Below are 14,680 nucleotides of genomic sequence, written 5' to 3' on the forward strand. Positions count from 1 at the left end.
CCACAGAGGACTAGAGTGGAGAGTGAAGCGACCAACTGATAAGAAGAGGATGGACAGATGCAAGAACACCCACACCTGCAGATGATACCCACTTGACATGGCTTCAATGACGGGATGAACAGAGCTCAACCCAAAGAAGAAAGAAGAAAGAAGAGGAAAAAAGCGTCACCTGATACAATTTGATAAACTGGACCTGCACCTATAAATGCAGTAGCTCAAAAGAGGAAACAAATTCCTGCGCCAAGAATTATTCCCACCCCCTCCACACAAAGAGTAGATAGGGATGGGCAACTAGAACATTAGCTACCCAAAAAGGGGGGAAGGGATACAAAGGTAAGAAGTGACTGGCTTACAAGCTTTCAAGAGGGAACCTAGATCCACAGGGTGGGGAGGATGGTAGAGTCTCCAGTGATTAGTATCCAACCTGTCTAGGAAGGGCTGATGAAAAGAAATGCAGATGGGTCTCTTAGGATGTAATGGTGAATAATTGTTACCAGGACTGATTGTGAGGACTGGAAATGTAAAGGTAGATATTTTATAGCAGGGAGGGGAGTGATTAACCTTTCATTCTAGGAGCAGAGGGCCCTGGGACCATCAAGGGAGAAGAACGGAGAGCGAGACCCCACCCAGAGGAGCAGTGAGGCCTGAGACTGAGACAGAGAGGATGACGTGAAGAGATGGAGTGGCTGGGGTCTTGGGATCCAGAGAGGAAGAGAGGCTGTGTGTTGAGGACCGTGGGCTTGCAGAGTATACCCTTTGGTTGGGTGATGCTGCATGGACGGGATGTTAACTATGGCAATGAGACAATGTATGATGGAATGAATATAATGAATGGAATGAATGTTCCCCCATGTAAACTATCACACAATACATAATAAAACATTTTAAAAAAATGATATTAAAAAAAAAAAGAGGACATGGCCATCGTGCAGTGAGAACACTCCTTGGCACAGAGGAGGGCCCAGGTCCTCTTCCCTGGAAGGGCTCAGAGAGGGCAGGAGCACAACCTTCAGGCCTTCACACCTGTTACAGCCAGAAGCACACACTGGTGGGCAGCAAGGCAGAGCTCAGCAGGGTAGGAGCACAGGAGAGAAGAAAAGTGGGCAGGGTGGTGGGGTCCAAGCCACACACAGTCCACTAAAGTCTTGGAATGGAGAGGGCGTCACATGGAGCTGTGCTCCTGATGGAGGGCAGCCAAACACAGTGAGGAATCTGCCCTGCGGTTCCCAGAGCACATGTACCTGGGAACATTCTCAGATGCAGTCATACTGACAAGCAGACAAAGCTGCCCTGTACTCTTTATGCTGACAAACACTCTTGTAAGAACATTCCTCTGAACATAGCCCATACTCATTTTAGTGCTGGCTGTTGGTCAGCTGATTTCCAAAAACATTACCCTGGGGCTACTGCAGATCGAATGCTGACTGCCTTACATTATCTATGCCTACCTGGAAAGGAGCTCTGGTAGCAGAGTGGTTACGAATTAGGATGTGAACCTCAAGGTCAGCAGTTTGAAATTACCAGCTGTTCCACGGGAGAAAGATGAGGCTTTCTGCTCCCGTAAAGATTTACAGCCTCGGAAACCCTGTTCAGGGTCACTATGGGTCGGAACCGACTCGACAGCACTTAACAACAATAACAACCTGGACAGAAATGCATCCCATCGCTATCAGAGACACCTGTGAATACCACAGCTTTTAATAAAGCCCAAAAGACAACTGTAGTTTTTTACAAATTCAGGCCTTGATTAGGGTGAATTGAGTTGCTAAATACTTACGAACTTAACTTTTTTTTTTTTTTTTATAATTGTGAACTGAGTAATAGTTTACATGGGAAAACATCGGCTTTACACCATCTTTTCATTGCAATGACTACAATCTCCTCTGTGCATCATCATTCAACAGTATTTACTTCCATTTCCTCTGGGTTTTTTGGGGGGTGGGGAGGGTTAGGGGATGTACACAGAAACTCTCAGGAGTATTTAATAATTTAAACAACCAAAGGGCACATTCTGCAAGCCTGCATCCTGGCCGCCAGCACTCAGTCCCTCTCTTTCCACAAGTTTAGAGTCCTCAGCTGCTCCCTCTCTCCATGTCCTCATCTCTGCCTCCATCTGGTGTCGCTGCTTCTCTGGATAATGTCCCACATTCTGCTCATGCTGTTCTTCCTTGATGGTCCTAGGGTGCTGTTTCTGGAATGTAAGATTAACTAGTCCCCCATTTTTATTACAAAACTTCTACTTCTACAGTTGAGACAATTGCAATTAGTCATGATAATAATTACTCACTATTGAATCATAAGAATCTTATTCCCATCTCTTTTCACCAGACCCATCTATACAAGATGAAAACTTTTCAGTGGGGACTCTACCTTCCCCCGCACACTCTAAAACTAAACTCCCTCTTGAAAACTTGTAAGTAAGTCACTTTTTGCCTTTATCACCCCCTCATTTTAGGTAGCCAATGTTTAAGTTGCCCGCCCCTATCTACCGTGTATACAAAGGGGATAGCATTAATCCTTGATGTGAAGACTCCTTCCCTCTCAGTTGGTATTTTGAGCTACTATATCCACAAGTATAGATCAAGTTAATCAAATGGTAGCAATTTACACTCATTTCTTTTATCAAAAATTGTTTATCTTCCTCTAGTCAAGTTCTGATTATCAAGTTACCGAGGCTATGTCAAATGGGTACTATCTGCAAGTATGGGTGTTCTTGTGCATCTCCCCTCACTTCATGTCAGCTGGATGCTTCACTCTCAGCTCTAGCCATCTGTGGCTAAGTCCTTGTCCATGGGCTCAGGAGTCTCCAGGTCTCACCACACTTCAGACCAACTTCTCTCTTTCATCTGCAGATCAACGGAGTCTATGGAATGTGACCGAACTCAGCCCATTTCTTCATTGCTGCCTTCCCTCCTCTTCCACTCACGAGTAGATCAATGTGGTCGCCAGCAAGCTTACATGCCTGCTTATGTGTTCCCTTTGAGTTTCAGTCTTGGAGGGGGGTTTGTCCTGAAGGAACTTGATTGCTTGCTTTGATGGCTTCCCAGCGAACAACTTGCTTGTTCTTGTGGTAGTCAATCATACTGCCATTTTTGTTTTGGAATTTTTCTGCTGATCTTTTTTTGAAGATGTATCTTCTGTTGCTCCAGCTGTTCCACTGGTTTCCTTGTCCCTTTCTAGTGAGACTGTCCCACCTCAGAAGGTTCTGGATGGGGTTCAGGATTCCAGCTAAGGTCCTATACACTGGAAAGTCTCCGTAAGAGGCCTATTTCACTGGGCAAGTTCTAGACCCCATTTTAGGTCTGTAGTATTGTTTTGTTTTTAATTAAACTTTTCAGAACTCATTGTAGAATTGGAGAAAAGTTGTAAATACTAGTGCTTAGAGGCTCCATAGATCCTTCTCCTAGTGTTAACATCTACAAACACAGTACAATGACCAAACCCAATGCCACTGAGTCAATTCTGACTCAGAGTGACCTGACAAGACAGACTAGAATTGCTCCATAGGGTTTTCAAGACTATAATCTTTATAGAAGCAAACTGCCGCATCTTCCTTCCATGAAGCAGTAGGTAGGTTTGAACCACTAACTTTCCAGTGAGCAGCCCAACATTTACCCTACTACACCACCAAGGCTCCTTTAGTACAATGACCAGAACCAGGAAATTAACACTAGTACAATACCATTAACCAAACTGAGGACCCCATTTGAACTTCACCAGTTTCTCTACTAAAGCCCTTGGATCCGAAGTGCCAGAATTCTGTCCTGCATCTCACATTGCATTTAGTTGTTACTTCTCCTAAGTCCCCTGGGATCTGGTCAACTCCTCATTATTCCGTGTCTTCCATGACCTTGACACTTTTAGAGAACACTGAGTAGGGTGTTAGTTATTTTGTCAAATGTCCTTCAATGTAGGTTTGTCTGCTATTTCCCTATGATGGCAGTGATGTATTTTTGACAGGACCACCAAAAAGGCATGCAAACCATATCACTGGGTTCATGACGCTGACGCGCCTTATTATGTGCACTGATCTTGGCTGGTGGCGATGCTGATCGTCCTGTCAGATTTCTCCACTGTAAAGTCACTATATTTCTCTCTGTAGTCATTCTATACGTTGGGGGACTATGGATTTTTAGAGCTGCTGTCATTACAAGCTCAGTGTGTCAGCCCAGCTTGCTGACGGCTGCAGCTGCCCCACAGATGAGAGGCGTCTAATGAAGATGAGCGGCAGAGCCGACTTCTCGGGAAGATGCTGAAGCTCTTGGTGACAAAAAGGAACAGAAGCGATTTATTTATAGATCCACTTGAAGACAGCTAATTGTAACTACTGGAGTTGAGTTTTAAACCCCAGGAACAAAGGCTGACTATTTTAAACTCTCCTCGCATTTAGTTCAATGGAGAGTGCTAAAGCCAATGACCACACCCTGGGCATCACTCCTAGACTTGGTCATTTGTATTTTGTAAAGCATCACAGGACATAAGTAAAGCCTGATGACTGACAACAGGATCTACTCTGTCCAACAGACAGGCCTCCCATAACCAGAGGCCCTCCTCACCTACCCCAGACTGCCCAGGGAGAAATCAGGGAAGGTCTCTTAGGATCTCAAGGCCTCTCTTTTCCTGGGGAATGAAGACAGCTGTGGTGAACCACAGTTGCATCACCTCCTCCCCACCTATAAGTTGTGAAGAGGAACAGCGCCCCCAAGCGGAAGTTGGCCCCCAGGGCAGCTGGTAGTGTTTGGCCCACTTGCACCACACACAGCTCCAGGTAGCAACCTGGGAGTCCTGGAGTTCACAGCAGAAAACCATCTCTGTGTATGGTGGGAAGGTTACACAAGCCCAGAAGCTGCCTCTGCATCTGGCCCGATACAGGCTCCATGGCAAGGGTCCTCGATCCTCTGAGCATCTGAACTGCAAATAGGAGAGAAACCTACGAGCTTTCTCAACGCTCTCCACATCCTTATTTGAACAACATCACAAAACAACAGTCTTGATACAATAAGGAAGATGTGAATATGACCTAGGTATTTGATGATAGGAAATGATTAGTTTTGTTGGGTGTGATAACAAAATTCTTAGTTTTGTTGGGTGCAGTTATGTTATGCAACCCAGAAAAGTCCTTACTTAGGATGAAATGATATATCTGCCATTAAAAAGACAAACTCCAACTTTTCTAAAAAATGTGGGGGGCCAAATGTTGAAGCTGTGTGAGTGGTTTATAAGGATTCATTGTATTAGTCTCTCTTATTTTTTTGTGCTAACTTGAAAGTATCTATAATACAAAGGGTTTTTGCTTTATTTTATTTTAATAAAAAGTACTTTCTTAGGTGACTTGAGGGACCCCAACAGGAAGTGGAGGCAGAGCCCCACACTCCTCAGTGCTTTGGGACTTTCACACACAGGAGGCAATGACTTTGTCTAAGTCCACAGACATTGCAGACTAGCCTTTGGCCCTGCCACAGAAAAAAACCCGATAGCACCGAGTATTCAGTGAACCCTACATCAATGCTGGACCTTGGGAGAAAAACTATAATTTTCAGATAATCTCTATGGAAACCATCTACTCTGATTTTCCCATGGTAACCAATGAGAACATAAATACAAGCATTATCCAACACTCTTATATCACATGGGCCATGTGCCAGCCAATCTGGGAAAATATACACTCCAAAGGGCTCGTTTCCATTTAAAATGAAAAGAGGTACCTTAAACTTCTAGTCCAGACCTCATGTCAATCTTACCTGCACACTCTACTACCATCTTTGTGAGCCCACATATCACCCCATGTCACTTCCAAAGTGACAAGCCAGGCCAGAAAGTGGCTTCCTTCACGCAGCCCGGGAACACCAAAAATGCCACAAGGACAGAGTCGGCACTTCTCTCTAGCCTCACACACAGAGGTGACACTCCCCACACACAGCAAGAACTGTGTCCATGTAACTGAGCACCCTGTGTACAGAGGACAGGGTGGTTGCTGTCACTGTTGTTGTTTGCCATGGAGTCGGTTCCGACTCATAGCAACCCTGTTGTTAGGTGCCGTTAAGTTGGTTCCAACTCATAGTGATCCTATGCACAACACAACAAAACACTGCCCAGTCCTGCACCATCCTCACAACTGTTGTTATGTCAGAGACCATGGTAGCTACTGTGTCTACAGATACCTGACTAGGGGAAAGTGGCTGGTCCAGCAAGGAGAGCGCCCTGGTTGGTGAAGCAGGAAGAAGTCACAGGCTGCTGACCTCCTGGGAGGCTACACAGAAATTAGAAGGATGAGTATACCTCAGACTGGGGAACGGGGGGCAGGTGGCCTACAGAACCAGGCAGATTTAAGCAACTGGGTTTATTTCTGCATATAGCTCATTTCTTTCATTTTTGGCTGAAAAACAGCATGTGCTATGAACTGAACTATGAACCCCCCTGCCCCTAAAGATATGTGTCGTAAATCCTGACTCCTCTACTTATGGTCATAATCCCATTTAGGAATGTTTTTTCAGTGTTAATGTTGATGTGGCAGTACTGACACACAGAAGGAGCAGACTAAGGAAGCAGAGATGGAGAAGACAGATGTCATACCCCATGAAGATCACCCATGAACCACAGAACAAGGATCTTCCCCCAGAGCTGCCAGAGCTGACAGAGAGAACGCCTTCCCCTAGAGCTGGGGCCCTGAATTCAGACTTCCAACCTCCTAAACTGAGAAAGTTAACATCCATTTCTTAAAAGTCATTCACTTGTAGGAGTTCTGCTACAGCAGCATTAGATAGCAAAGACAGTACGGGAACAAAAAGAGAGAGAAAACGAGAAAAAAAGGAAAGAAAAGTCTCACCTGCCAAAGGCCTCAGTTTTGCCCATCCTCTACCTTGCAGGCCACGCTTGGCTCACTGTTCTCGTGGCCTCTGCTGGCTCTCAAGTACAGAGGGGACTTGGCAGCATGGCCTGACAGGACTGCAGATAGTTTCTCATCACTATCAGCAAAATGGCAGCATCACCCATGGGGCTGAAACAAAGGGGAAAGGTTGAGGCATGCAGCCTGCCCTTGCCCAGGGTCATGCGTACCTTGGATTACAGCTTCACACTGTCTTCTGCCTTGTGATTGTGGCACATTTCCCAATGTGCAATGGACAAGGGCAAATCTACTCTGGACTTTCCACTTACTCTCATGTTTTGGCTCTCACAGGGAAAGGATACCCCAACACAGTCTGAAACCCTTGATAATAAAGTTCTCAAAGATGTGTGTATGCCCAGGTTTTTATGCTAGGTGTGTCTGGACGCTGCCACAGAAGAGTTTCCAGGCCTCATTTGGATCCCAGAGTCAAGTTCTTCCATCTCTATCCAGTGTGACTATGATAGTACGTCTTGTTCTACATTTTTGAGCATGTGCCTTCTACTAGTTTAAGCCATTACACAGGCCTGCCTTCCTAATTACCACATAGTTCTCCTCTAGATAGGGATGTACCTGCTTGTAGAATGGATGAAAAATTTCCAGTGGTGGAAACTCTCATCAGCCCCCACCTACCCACCCACTTGTGTGCAGGCAGCACAGAGAAGAGGTTCCAGCTCCTGTCCCATTCTACAGCCTCATTCTCTTCACCACTGTTGCTGTCACCACTGTTTTAGGGGTTTCTGTACTTCAGCTACCTACCGGCACTTCCCAAAAGGTTCTACAATTGTTTGTAATTGTTTAAAAGTTGAGTTACAGCACCCAGGCCACCTCAAGCTCAGAGTCAGACTTCCACCCCCTTCTGGAATAAGCACCCATGTCTGCAGGGTGAGAGGCAGGATCCAGGAACACTGAGCTACTAGGGGAGACATCAAAGCAGGAAGTAGGTGGCCCAGAAAACGTAGCTTCCAGAACAAGTGTCTAAGGCTGATGGCAGCAGCAGTGATGGACTTGGTGAAGGAGCTGAGACAGGGCCATGGATCTGGCAGAGGCTCATGCAGGACTACAGGGAGTCATATCCTCTCTGGTAAGAAAACCAGAGTTGTAAATGGAGCCCAGTAGGTGTCTTTGGATTTGCCTTCAGGCCCAAATGGCAGCACTGAGTTTTGTTTTGTTTTAACATTATACTGAGATTAGAACCAAGACTGCATCCCTTTCCTCTTCTGGATAGAGGCAAAGATCCTCCAATTGTCTTTCCCAAGCTACAGCCCCAACAAATTCAGAGCAACTTCCTAAGAGGAACACAGCCTTTCTTGTTCCCCCTGCCTCCATGCCCAAGATATCATGGCCACCAACGACTAGACTGTTTTCCACCAGATCAGGGGTTTTCAAAGTGGGTCCCTGGAACAGCAGCATCAGCATTACCTAGAAATTTGTTAGAAGTGCAAATTCCCTACTGAATCAGATATTCAGGGAATGGGGTCCAGCAAGTTGGGCTTTAACAAACCCTCAGGGTGATTCTGATCCTGGCTAATATCTGAGAACCAGTATATGAGGCTGAATGCAACAAAAATGTAAAGGTCTGTGTCCTTACTATCACCACCGAGATAACCAGGGAGCACCTCCTGATGTATTTCTAAGACTGCTATTCTTCTACTAGTCAAAAGCAACCCATTCTTGAATACATGCTCTGATTTGGTGACCACGCTCGTCACCGATAAGGGAAATGAGGGAACAACAGCAATGAAGTGGTGAGCTAAGCCCTACAATGTGGAGAGTGCAGCGTGTAGCTGATAAAAAGAGAGGGCATATACACAAGAACACCCACACTTGCAGATAATACCCACTTGACCTGACTTCAATGACTGGATGATCAGAGCTCAACTAGAAAAAGAAAGAAGAGGAAAAAAAGAGTAATCTGATACAATTTGATGAACTTGGCCTACACTTATGGAAGCAGTAGCTCAAAAGAGGAACAAATCCTTACAGCAAGAATCATTCCCACCGCCCCCCCTCCATACACAGAGTAGACAGGGATGGGCAACTTGGACATTGGATACCCAAAATGGGGGGGTGGGGGCTACAAAGGCAAGAAGTGACTGGCTTACAAGCTTTCAAGAGGGAACCTAGATCCAGAGGGCCTGGAGGAAGGTAGAATCTCCAGTGAGTAGTATTCAATCTGACTAGGCGGGGCTGATGCAATGAAATGCAGAGGGGTCTCTTGTGATAAAACAGTGAATAATTGTTATCAGGACTGATTGTGAGGGTTGGAAATGTAAAGGTAGATGTTTTATAGCAAGGAGGGGAGTGATTAACTTTCCAGTCTAGGAGCGGAGGTCCCTGGGACCATCAACGGAGAAGAGTCAAGAGAGGGATCCTACCCAGAGAAGCGGGGATGCCTGAGATGGAGGCAGAGACGATGACGTGGAGCGATGGAGCAGCTGGGGACTTTAGATCCAGAGAGGGAGAGGGACTGTGTGCTGAAGACTTCCAGAGTAAGGGTAGTATAGGGGGCAGGCTTGCAGGGTATACCCTTTGGTTGGTTGATGATGCATGGAGGGGATTGTAACCATGGCAATGAAACGATATACAATAGAATGAATGTAAAACTAATGTTCTCCCATGTAAACTATCATATAATTCGCAATAAAACATTAAAAAAAAAAAATTCTTTAAAGGTACATAGAAATGATTTAACACGTGCCTGACAACAGCTCTGACCCAACCTGCAGCAAAGTCAGCTGTGGCATCAAGAAGGAAAAGGAGACAGGCACCTGCCTGATGCCCAGTAGTGGACGTGACAAGTTTGACATGGAGGGAAGGGCCCTGGACCTGGAGTGGCTGCTCTGTCAAGAGCACTGGACCTGTGGTACTCCTGGATTGGGGATACCTCACTCACCAGCCACTTTCAAGAAGGTTTTGTTCCAACCAGGAATTGTTAAAAAAATAATAATGATGAGTAGTTTGGCAACAAACAAAGACTCTTCTTATTTCTAGTCTCTTCTTTCTTCTCACTGAAACTAAGAAGCCCAGAACACTTCCCAGGCCTTCCATTTAGGTGGTGGTTGTTGTTGCTGTTAATTGATGTCAAGTCAGTTCCAACTCATAGCAACCTCATAGAGGGTTTCCAAGGAGTGGCTGGTGGGTTTGAACCACCGACCTTGTGGTTAGCAGTCCAGTGTTTATCCTACAGCGCCACACCAAGCCTCTTCCATTTAGGTAGCCATGGGAAAAGGCAACCCTTTTTATCAGTGATGAATCACTTTTATATGGCTTTTCTCACCAAGATCTTGTAACTCCCACATGACTGGGTTGCTGTTGTTAAGTGTTATCAAGTCAGTTCCGACTCATACCCTGTATAGGGTTTCTAAGAAGAAGCTGGTAAGCTTGAACCACCAACCTTGGAGTTCAAACAGACTTTGTAGTCCCATGCATTAACACATAGCGCCACACCAGGACTCCAAATGATTGGGTAGGACCATGTAGATAAGGTGCTCTGGCCCATTAAGAGGATTGGATAGCTTGTAATAATGCAAACAAGGTGCATGGAAACCTTGTTGGGGGACCATGCAACAACAACAAACCCTACGGTAATTTTTGCTATCTCACTAGATTTTAAATCAGCCATCCCAGAAGTAAAAAGGAAGCAATTTCACAATCACCAAGAAGAGCTGGCGCCATAGAATGGTCAATCATTCCAAATCAAAAGGACATTTTCCTAAGGACAAAGCTTCCAAAGGATACAAGGTGGGTGGAATGCAAATAGGGACCACAGGGAAGAAGCAGGATAACTGTTGGTGCTGGAGGAGATTGTAAATATGGAGATAAAACAAAATGCACGATTTGTTGAATGTAAAACTGATGACCTTGTCTGTAAACTTTTCACAACAGAAAGTTTAAAAAAAAAAAAAAAAAAAGAAGAAGAAATGCTAGGAGTGGAGCACATCCTCTGGACCCAGGGTCCCTGCACAGAGAACCTCCTAGACTCAGGAAACATGGAGAGAGACCTCTTAACATCTTGACAGGACAGGACAGTGGTTACTGACTCTCAGACAGGGGAGGAAAATGGAACGTTATAAAAAAAGCTAATGCCTGATGAGCACTTGTTATGTGCAAGGCACAGTGCCAAGAGCCTGCATGACATGTCCTACCTCATGTAACCTCCTGAAGAAGGGTCCAGCTTCTCCCCATGCGACACAAGAGGAAGCAGCCTCACAGAGGTCTGGCCACAAGCACAGGGGCACAGCCTAGGTAAGGCAGAGGCAAGACTCAGACATAAGTCTACTGAATTCAGAAGCTTTCAAATGAGGCAGCCTTGAGAAAAGCCCCCAGTCCCCAAACTCAAGGGAACCGGGCACTGCCAACCCTGAAAATGCAGAAGTGATTCTGTTTTTCAGTTTCGTGGAAATACCTAGAACTCTACATTCTTCCCCTCCCTACCCAGCCCACACAACCTACCTTCACAATTGCTTAATGGGCCCTCAGGTGCTGGAAGGGATGCCAGAGTAAGAGTTGTTGTTGTTATTAAAATAGTATTACTATTTTAAAATTTACAATAGTATTACTATTTAAAATTACTATTTTAAAATTCTACTCTCGGAACCAAGTGCCACCAAGACAGTTATAGATCAGAATAAATGCATCTCTACTATTTAAAATTTGCTACTTAAAAGTGGTCAAAAACTGCTTCTGCGGTTGAGGCAGAAGTTTGGCCCTGTAATGGCTGGAGTTTGGAGGGGCAGGTGCTAAATCCAAGGTCCTCTGCCTCAGGGACAGACCCTAAAGTGTGGACATCATAAGGGCATCAGACCTGCAGAATCATTGTTGGGGGGTGGGAGGAGTAGCCAGGATGTGGCAGGAAACAGACTGAAGCACAGACCCTTGAAAACACAGCACGAGCCTGCTGCCAACAGCTCCCAGCGCCCCAGCTCGCCTTATGGTGGTCCACTCGGGAGCCCTCTGGGTGGAACTCATCTCCCCACAAGTGGTTCTTCCAAACCTCCTGCAGCCTTGAAGCCTGTCGCAAGTAGAACCTGAGCAACCTGGCCACCCAGCCCAGAGAATGGGCTGCAACCTTTAAAGTAGAGAACACTCCTCAGTCTTAAGCCCTGAAATCTCTCCTCATGCACAATTCTGCCAAGAACAGAGGGAAAATAGGACCCATTATTCTTGTGAATGTCTGGGATATGGCCTTTGCTTTTCAACATGAAATGTGCCTAAAAATAAGCTGTGTGTTTCAACCAGAGGTTGAAAATAGCTCTGTGCAGAATGGGCTCAAGGACAGTCTTCATTCCAAAACCAACACTGAAACACCACAGACTTGGGCAGGAGGTCTCCAGGACAGAGGGACTGTCGAAGAAGGTTTCCAAGGCTGCCTGGACCGAGTCCATGGCAGGTCTGCCCTGCTAGACCTGGTGCAACCTAAAATCCCCAAATGGGGCTTTATAACCTGAGACCCAGTGTGGATACAGCTGGAATTTGCAGAGGCTCGAAGGATTTTCCAGCACCTGAAGCAGCCAAGTCACCCTGGCCAGTCATCAAACCCTCCTCAGATAGTATCTCAAGGCTAGGAAGTCCTTGGGCAGGAAGGGCAAGAACACACTCCAACGATAAGACAAGTCACCAAGTTGCTACAGGCAAAAAGGACTTTCTATGGTATTTCCCATCACATCTGCAAGATCCCCAAACTGGACAAGCCAAAACATTCTGACAAAATGGGCTTCTGTTATTTGCCCAGATTTGACTCAATCCAGCAGGAGTCCGCTCTGGAATCCTTACTGGGACCTTACCGCAGAGCTCCAAGAATGTATCCTTCCACCCTACCACCATGTATCTCCACCACCAGTACAGTTCCAGTCTCAGTCACACTCCTGCTGCTGCTAGACCAGCTTCCTCTCTGGAGTCACTCCTGAGATAGGAGTTACTGCAGCAATTCCCAACTGAGGGCAATTCTGTCCTTCCATACTGGCAATGTATAAGACAGACCTTTCAATAAGTAACTATCTGGCCCAAAATAGCAATAATGCCACTGTCGAGAAACCCAGGGTGCGTGGAGAGAGCCAGAGGGTGGCAGAGGCTCATGGGGTCCTGAGCTTCTAGGGTATGGTCACAAAGCAGTTGCCACATTTTATATCAACTCCAGGGAAACCCTTGGGTGGGAAGAAGAACACATGTCAGCTTCCCTTTAAACCTCAAGAGGAAACCCAAGCGCTGAAAAGTTATTTTAAAACAAGCTAGCTCTCTTGACCCAGGAATCCCAAGATCAGAGAAGCCTCTAGGAGAGTGTGACTGACACGTGGTATCCATGTGTGGGTATGTCTGCAGGAGGCCCATATAACTTAGACACAGATAAGGACAAAGTCCTAATCTAAACAAAGAATGACTTTGTTTAGTCATCAGCTCACCTACATCACACATGGGGTTCTCACAGCCTGCCTGTGTGAGTATTCAGGTCCCATTGTGGACACAAAAGCTCTTGAAGAGTGGGTACTTTACCCAGGACTACACAGCCACAATTCAACCACAATTCTCTGACCCCAAAATCACATCCTACAAGGGGGCTTCAAAAACTTCGTGGAAAAATCCACTAATTTTTAATTCCATTTTTCCATTAACTTTTTGAAGCTCCCTCATATACAAGCCTCAGGTGGTGACATTCCATGGGCAGAGCTATGAGGAGAGGACAGCATTGTAAGGGCCTGACTACAGGAACAAATGGCTACATGGGGCAGGGGCTGGGGGATGGAATCCAACCTGTAAGAGTTAAAGAAAGCCTTAGGGTAGACGCAGGGGACTTCCCGGCTCTATTCTGGGCTCCAGCCTTGACTGCTGGGGGCTTCAGTCAAGTTACTTCCTGTTGTTCAGGCCTGTGTTCTTGCCTGGGGGAGGCTATGCTGCCTCTAAGGTCTAGAAGGGGGAGATGCCAACAGGCTGTGACCACAGGAGTGAACACCCTCAGGCTTTTATGGACACACCATCTTTAGCTTCCATGCTTATTGCAGCTGAAATGCAACACCTTATTCAGTGTGACATGGCAGTTACCAATTTACCCCCAAATACTCACCAAAAACTATTATTAGATGTTTACATCAAGGACACTCAGTGTACTCTAGCAACAAACGTCCTGAAAATGGTTCGTGACTGAGGAACTTCCTTCTTTCCATGGCTTAAAAAAAAAAAGGGAAGTGAGAGCCACATGGCTTTTCCCATTCATCCAGCTGTGGCTTCAGGCCCTGAAGCTCAAGGCTCCCCATGAGAAAGGTCTTTTTTTGTGCCATGGAAAAACCCCTGCACCTGGACATCCAGCAGCCTACTTTAACAGCCCCTCTATGTCTTCCTTCTTCATTCTAGGTTTAAATGGAAGTACCACAAATGACAAAGTATTGTTTAGTAGATGACAAGATCTTACCAGGGTCCCTTCTACCCATGAGCAGCCTGAACTTGAGCCCCCTCACCATCCCTGAATCCACCATAAATAACCCCAGTCACCACAGTCATTGGGCTCAAGACACTCCTGTAACCTACCAGATTCCTGGTGGAGGTGGCCAGTGTGGCTGAGGGCCGCTGAACTTTTACAGCTTCGCCACAATCGGCAACATCAAAGTTACTCCTCCAAACCATTACCTGCAAAGACCAAGCAACACAGCAAATCATGAGAGAAAACCCTCGCCAATCTATTTGACCCACACAATGGCCCAGGCACTACTCCTAAAGTCTGGACCAGTGGCAAAAAAGTGATCTTGCCTGATGACTTTGGTAGTGACACTCCTACTCCAGGGCCCTCCCCACCTCCCCAGGGAG

At 46.1% G+C, this 14,680-nt stretch overlaps 1 protein-coding gene across 2 annotated transcripts in view; it reads right to left on the bottom strand.

Annotated features, from left to right (window-relative positions):
* The window catches only part of POC1A (POC1 centriolar protein A), a 116,123-nt gene that overhangs the window by 77,544 nt on the left and 23,899 nt on the right, over positions 1-14,680 (bottom strand). For both annotated transcript variants that reach the window (XM_006876017.1, XM_006876018.1), the window contains exon 8: positions 14,405-14,503. In XM_006876017.1, the coding sequence (XP_006876079.1) occupies positions 14,405-14,503 (99 nt within the window). The remainder of the gene's footprint in view (positions 1-14,404; positions 14,504-14,680) is intronic.

The sequence above is a fragment of the Chrysochloris asiatica genome, unplaced genomic scaffold, assembly GCF_000296735.1.
Source record: "Chrysochloris asiatica unplaced genomic scaffold, ChrAsi1.0 scaffold00350, whole genome shotgun sequence".
In the NCBI taxonomy this organism is placed as follows: domain Eukaryota; kingdom Metazoa; phylum Chordata; class Mammalia; order Afrosoricida; family Chrysochloridae; genus Chrysochloris; species Chrysochloris asiatica.